Source organism: Mirounga angustirostris, unplaced genomic scaffold (genome assembly GCF_029215605.1).
Source record: "Mirounga angustirostris isolate CCGP_5_RB_7025 unplaced genomic scaffold, mMirAng1.0.hap1 SCAF_4, whole genome shotgun sequence".
In the NCBI taxonomy this organism is placed as follows: domain Eukaryota; kingdom Metazoa; phylum Chordata; class Mammalia; order Carnivora; family Phocidae; genus Mirounga; species Mirounga angustirostris.
In genome coordinates, this window is record NW_026991712.1 from 188,855,642 (window position 1) to 188,861,765 (window position 6,124).

Genomic DNA, 6,124 nt, shown 5'->3' on the forward strand with positions numbered 1-6,124 from the left:
GGGTGGACCCAGGTCCCACCTGCCCAGAACAACACACACTTGGTCACATCGTTTCGGGCCTTGCCCTGCCCGGGCGTGAGGCTGAGCAGGAGAGCTGCCTGGAAGGGGCAGTCCTGAGCAGGACCCACTGGTGGGTGGGACCAGCCAGTGAGGGAAGGAAACCTCCACCAAAGCCAGCTGGGTGCTGGTGGACACAGAGTGTGTCTGTGCAAACCCTTGGGCCAGGGCGTCTTTGGGACCAGGAAGGAGCTGAGCGTTTCAGACTGGTAGACGCAGTTGGTCTGAAATCTGTGAAGGCCTCAGGGTCTTCCCCCTGCCCCCGCTCTCCCGCTGAAGGGTCTACCCTGGGCTGCCCACTGAAGCTTCAGGCAGCCTCTGTCTCCAGGAAACAGGGGCAGGGGCGGGGGTTGTCTCCAAAAGGGCAAGGGGGCTCCAGTAGCAGGAGGGACTACGGGATCCAGCCAGGCTGTGCAGCCCCTCTAAGAGGGGCCCGCCCACAGCCCGGGGACCGGCCGATCAGCTCCGGGCCAGTCTCCACGGCCACGCCGCAGCCTGGCTGCTTGTCAGTGGGCTGCGTTCCCGCGGAGGAGAGTAGCGGTGAGGCCCGGCGCCGCAGCCTGCCCGCCCTATACGCCCTCCTGGGCGAGGTCCGCGCAGGCTCAGGGGCTCCGCGGCCCCGTAGAACCGAAAGGACAAGGGGCTTCTCCTCCCCAGCCAGCCAGGCCCGGTGCCACTCAGGTCGGTCTGGGTCACCCCCGCCCTCCCTCGGCCAGGCAGCAGGCGGGGCACGGATGCGCAGCGGGCCCCCCCCTCCTCCCACCTCCCTGTCCCCTGCCCCCCCGCCCCCCACGCAGCTCAAGTCCAGCTGTGGCCTGCGGCTGGGCACTGGGCTCTCCCAGCGCTCGCCCTCGGCTGTGTGGCCTCCCTCGGCCCCTCCTCGGTGAGCAGGGCGCTACGGGCGGTCAAGGGCGGGACTCGCGGAGCCCCGCGCCGGGCGGGCCCCTGGATGAGGAGCGGCGCCTGTCTTATCGTCGTCACCGTGGATCCCCGATCCGGGCTCACAACGAACCCGCCACATCAGCTTTCGGAGCCGGAAGCCCCATCACGTCCCGCCGGCCCCAGAGTCGGGCCCGGCCCCGCCCCCGGCCCCGGCCCCGCCCCCGGCCCCGCCCGCGTTCGCGCCGCCCCCTCAACGCCTGCACAGCTCCGCCCCGCGGGGGCACCCGTCAGCCCCGCCCCCGCGCTGGGACGCACAAGGTGTGGGCCGCACGCTGGCGTCATCAGGCGCCGCCCTCGTGGGCGTGGCCAGGTGGTTCCCGGCCCCGGCGAGCCGCAGACATGGCGCCCGCGGCCGCCGGTCCCGCGGAGGTGGTCCGCGCGGCGCAGAAGGACGACTACTACCGCGGCGGGCTGCGCAGCGCGGCGGGCGGCGCCCTGCACAGCTTGGCGGGTGAGCCCGGGCCTGCAGCGGGCGAGAGGGACCCCGGCGTGCGTCCGGGCGGCGGGCGGGGACCGCGGGGCTGGGGGCGCGGAGCGGCGCGGAACGGCTTGCGGTGACCTTACAGCTCGGCTTCCTTTGTGCCAAGTAGCGTTCTCGGCGCTTCACAAACGCTGCCTGTTTCGTTCTCGAAACGTTCCCAGCTGGGACTCCGTTGGACTCGTTTTACGGAGGGAACTCGGGGTTCCGTAGACGCCCTTGACTTGCCTGAGGACACAGCCAGCTAGCGGGGGGTGGGCTCGATGCCGGACGGCAGTCTCGGCTCGAGTCCTTGGTCACCGTCCCGCCCTCCCTGCCCTGTGGCCCTTCCGGGGTCTGGTTACCCTGGCGGGCCCTGCAGGGGCGCACGGCTGCAGGTGGGGAGGTTCTCCGGAGACTGTCAGAGGAGGCGGGAGACCTGGAGCAGCGCGGAGGCCAGGACCGAGAGGAGAGTGTGCTTTAGGACGGTCTCAGCCTGGTGGAGGGGTGGCTGGACCCTGGCAGCAGGAGGAGCCAAGGAAGGATTGCACCCTTACCACCGCGCCCCCGCGCCCTCTGCTCTCAGGTGCAAAGAGGTGGCTGGAGTGCAGGAGAGAGGTCGAGCTGCTGTCCGATGTGGCCTACTTTGGCCTCACCACATTTGCAGGTAGCAGTCCTGGTGGGACCTTGAGACCAGGGGGCCCACGACACACCAAGCCTGGGGGTGGGGGTGCTGCCCCGTGTCCCTGGAGCTGGCCCAGACGCAGTCTCAGGCAGGGAGGAGGAGGAGAGGCCAGGCCCTGAGCCCCAGCTGGAGCCTCTGAAACTCCCAGGGTCACATCTGTGCCCTCCTCTCTTCCTTTTTGTGTTCCTGGGAGCCTTTGTCCTCAGCTTTGCCCAGAGTGCCATTGGACCTCTGGGGGTGAGTTCTGTGGTTCAGCGGGGGTCCCAGCACTAAGCCCTGTCACAGGGCAAGGTCAGCGGGGCTCCAGTGGAGCGTCGTTCTTCGGAGGAAAGGCAGGGACCTGAAAGCAAAATCTAGTACGAGGAGAAAGGAAAGGATGGCAGGCCCCTGCCTCAGTTTCTCGTGAGGGTCACCCCCACGCCCTCACCCGGCAGGCTACCAGACCCTCGGGGAGGAGTACGTTGGCGTCATCCAGGTGGACCCATCCCGGAGCAGAGTGCCCTCCGGGCTGCGCCGTGGCGTGCTGGTGGTGCTGCACACCGTCCTGCCCTACCTGCTGGACAAGGCCCTGCTGCACCTGGAGCTCGAGCTGCAGGCTGACGCCAATGGCGCCAGGCCCTCGCAGGGCAGCCTGGCACTGGGCGGGCGTGGCCGGTCGGGATCGAGGCACTGGGTGCGCCAGCACGTGGCCACCCTGACAGAGCAGCAGAAGAGGACGCTTCTGCGGGCGGTGTCGGTGCTCAGGCAGGGCCTCGGCTGCCTCCAGCGGCTCCACGTTGCCTGGTTCTACATCCATGGCGCCTTCTACCACTTGGCCAAGAGGCTCACAGGAGTCACTTACGTAAGTCGCTGGTGCTGTCCCAACTCGCTGGACTCTGGCTGCTGTGTGTTCAGCTTCTGGCAGCTAGCAGGGTCACAGGGCTGGAGCCAAGATCCTCTACTGAAAAACATGGGTTTTATTGCATCACATTTGCTAAAAGACCCTAGAAAGTCAACCCTGAGGGTAAGGCACGCCTGCCTCCCTGCAGCCAGCACTTGCACGCCCCCCTGCTGTTGACTCTGAGAAGCCACCGAGGCTCCAGGCCCCCGGGCCCCACGCCAGCTCCTTCCCAGCTGCCCTGCCCGAGGGTCAGGTGTAGCGATGCCTCCTGTCACTGCCAGGACCTTCCCTGGACTGAGCCTGCCAAGCAGTCCCACTTTTCATCCTGTTTCTCACCTGGTGCCTTTGCTTCCAGATTCACCCAGAAAGTCTCAATTCCGGCCCCTGATCACCAGAGGGTCACCCGCTTTCTCGCCTCACTTGGCAGCACTGTCCTGAGCACCTGCCTCTCCCCTCTCCAGCCTCAGCCCTCAGCGTGCACGCTCATGAGAGCTGATGGCCCCGGCGTAAGCCAGGGTGTGTGCTGAGCTGCTGTGGCAAAGGGCCGGAAAAACAGCCTCAACCCAGACAGGGGGCTTTTGCTCTCTAGCGGCCTTCTCTGCGTGGGCACATGGGGCCTGGCTGGGGGGCTCCCAGCTTAGGGGAGGGAGACCAGAATGGAGGGCAGCGGACTTTCTCTTGACGTCAGGCACATCGCTAGCCGCAGTGTCATCTGGGTGGTCTTGAGTCAAGGGGGGAGCCAGGCGTCCTGCTAAAAGCCGGGAGCTTCTCTGTTCGTGTGGTAGAAAAGCTGGTTAACGGCATCTGCCTGGGGGGCTTTTCCTCCGACCCCCCCCCCGCCGTGCTGTTTTTCTCCGGGTTCTTTGCCGGTACCTTTTCTGAGATGTGAGTCCCCCAGTGTACCTCCCCACCCCCCAAATCCTCGCCTGCAACCACAGGGACTGCAGACTGGGAGTCTGGGCAGTTTTCCTTGCCCTCACTCAGCACTCACTCAGTCCCCTTGGAAGTGAGGCCCCGAGCTGTCCAGCAGCGGCCCCCACTTGGTGCTCAGACCTTACAGGGTGCTCCTGCCCTCCTCACTCAGCAAAGAGGCCCCATGATCACTCTCTGTCCCCCCACCTTGTGCCAGGAGGGCAGGTTTTGGCGTCATTCGATGGGGCACTCTACTGCCAGGGGGTGGCCTGGTGCCCAGGCTGCTCAGCGCGTTGTGCCAGCCGATCGTGTGACTGTCCCTTGGGGTCCTTGACAGCTTCGCGTCCGCTGCCCAGCTACAGAGGACCTGAGGGCTCGAGACAGCTACAGGCTGCTGGGGCTCGCGTCCCTACTACACCTGGCGCTGTCCGTGGGCCTGCAGCTGCACGGCTTCGGGCAGCGGCAGCGCGCCCGGCGGGAGTGGAAGCTGCACCGCGGCCTGTCTCAGCACAGGTGTGGGGACGGCGGGAGGGTGTGGGGCCCTAGCTCGGGGCAGGGGTGGGGGCTGGGCAGGCATTGCCAGGACTCTTGAGGTAAATTTTGGGTCTCCCTGCCCCACCTCCAGGAGCCACATGGAAGAGAAAGCTGTTTCCAGAAACCCCACGTGTACGCTGTGCCTGGAGGAACGCAGACACTCCACAGCCACGCCCTGCGGCCACCTCTTCTGCTGGGAGTGCATCACCCAGTGGTGCGACACCAAGGTGGGTGCGCCCAGGGTCAGCAGCTGTGATTCGAGAGCACGGGCTCCAGGAGCACGTGCACAGGCCAGCCCAGGCGGCTGCCCAGGCATCAGGAAGCCTGGCCCAGACACATCCTAGGAGGGGATGGGAAGGCAGGCCTCTTTCTAAAGCTCCCAGGTGAGCCGTTTACGGGACATACCTGGAGTCAGGGTGCTACAGTTGTGCATCCAGAGGCCTTGCTGGGAGGTGGGGACAGCAGCCCGGCCCTGAGGTTCCATTCCTAGAGTCTCCCCCCGACCCTGCCGCTGCTTGGAAGCCCGGCTCGCCTGCACACACACGGCCCTCTCCAGCTAGACAGATGCCAGCCCTCAGGATGCAGAGTCACCTACTCCAGCCTTTTGAGACCTCGGGTGGAGGCCGGGTCCTCCACGCGGACTCCAGGGAGGGCCGGGGTTCCTGGGCCCCCACCAGCCCTGCCACCCAGGCTCAGCCCAAATCCAGCCTTCTCAGGGCGGAGGGTGGGGAGGGCTGCACAGGTGAGGTAGGTAAACGAGGGCGGGATGTGTGCCTCACAGTTTAAACGCCCCGTCCTCTTTCTTGAGGACATTCACCTCCAGCGGTTGGTCAAGGGGCATTCCTCAGAGCCTGTGTCCGGGGTCCACAGTGGCCGTGCCCTCAGAGCCTGGCTGCAGCTGACTTAGAATCAGCACCTGTGAAATGTCTGCACCATGTGGGTCCCACTGGATTGGCACACAGCCTCCACTTTGGGGCCCCTGCTCCCCATCCTGAGGGATTCCCTCAAGAACACAGGTGCCGCCTCCTGTAAGCGGCTGGCCCCAGGCAGGAACACCTAGTGGGAGACCAGCAGACCTTCCTGGGGACAAGAGAGAATCTGACCGGCCCCTAGGGGCGGGGCCACTGGGACTGAGCCAGACGGGGCCCCGTGTGCTCCTCTCAACACAACCCTCCTCTCAACACAAGCCAACATAGCGGCCACGAGCGCCCGTCGCCAGCCCCGTCACCACACGGACAGACAAGCTGCCTCCTTGGCCTGGTCACTGCTCCCGGCTCCACTCCCCCACTACCCCAGGGTTAAGGCCTTCCCTTCAGGTTTGTGACTTCTGAAAAAAGTGCTTTTTGGAAATGGTCTCCATTTGAAGTTAATAGACACGTGTGCACGTCCCACGGGTTACTGCAGATGCCGGTGTGGGAGGGCCTGTGGCGGGGGCTGTGCTGGCCACAGCCTACATGCCCCTCCTCCCCTTCGCAGACGGAGTGCCCTCTCTGCAGGGAGAAGTTCCCTCCCCAGAAGCTCGTCTACCTGCGGCACTATCGCTAACCTGACCGAGGACAGAGGACCCCAGGACTCTTCCTTGGTATCAGGAGAGAAACTCCATCTGTTCTCAAGGTTAACTTTACTTGCACAGAAATCATTAAATTCTGAGATTTCA

The 6,124-nt window shown here is 65.4% G+C and overlaps 1 protein-coding gene across 2 annotated transcripts; it reads left to right on the forward strand.

Annotated features, from left to right (window-relative positions):
- The first annotated feature begins 1,318 nt into the window (after positions 1-1,318).
- Positions 1,319-6,124, forward strand: PEX10 (peroxisomal biogenesis factor 10). Of its 2 annotated transcripts, none has more exons than XM_045898875.3 (6): positions 1,319-1,450; positions 2,043-2,123; positions 2,576-2,982; positions 4,271-4,446; positions 4,559-4,694; positions 5,944-6,124. In XM_045898875.3, exons 1-6 carry the CDS (start codon positions 1,339-1,341, stop codon positions 6,010-6,012), a joined length of 981 nt encoding a protein of 326 aa, XP_045754831.2. In that variant the 5' UTR covers positions 1,319-1,338; the 3' UTR covers positions 6,013-6,124. The 2 variants fall into 2 exon arrangements, with proteins under 2 accessions (XP_045754831.2, XP_064446157.1); XM_064590087.1 differs by lacking the exon at positions 5,944-6,124 and adding an exon at positions 5,655-5,928.

What these genes read in the sequence shown, in the direction of transcription:
- PEX10 (XM_045898875.3), top strand. Translation starts at nt 1,339, where the DNA reads ATGGCGCCCGCGGCCGCCGGTCCCGCGGAGGTGGTCCGCGCGGCGCAG. An exon ending in CGCCCTGCACAGCTTGGCGG is followed by an intron (nt 1,451 to 2,042) that starts GTGAGCCCGGGC and finishes CTCTGCTCTCAG; the next exon opens with GTGCAAAGAGGTGGCTGGAG. An exon ending in CGCGGCCTGTCTCAGCACAG is followed by an intron (nt 4,447 to 4,558) that starts GTGTGGGGACGG and finishes CCCCACCTCCAG; the next exon opens with GAGCCACATGGAAGAGAAAG.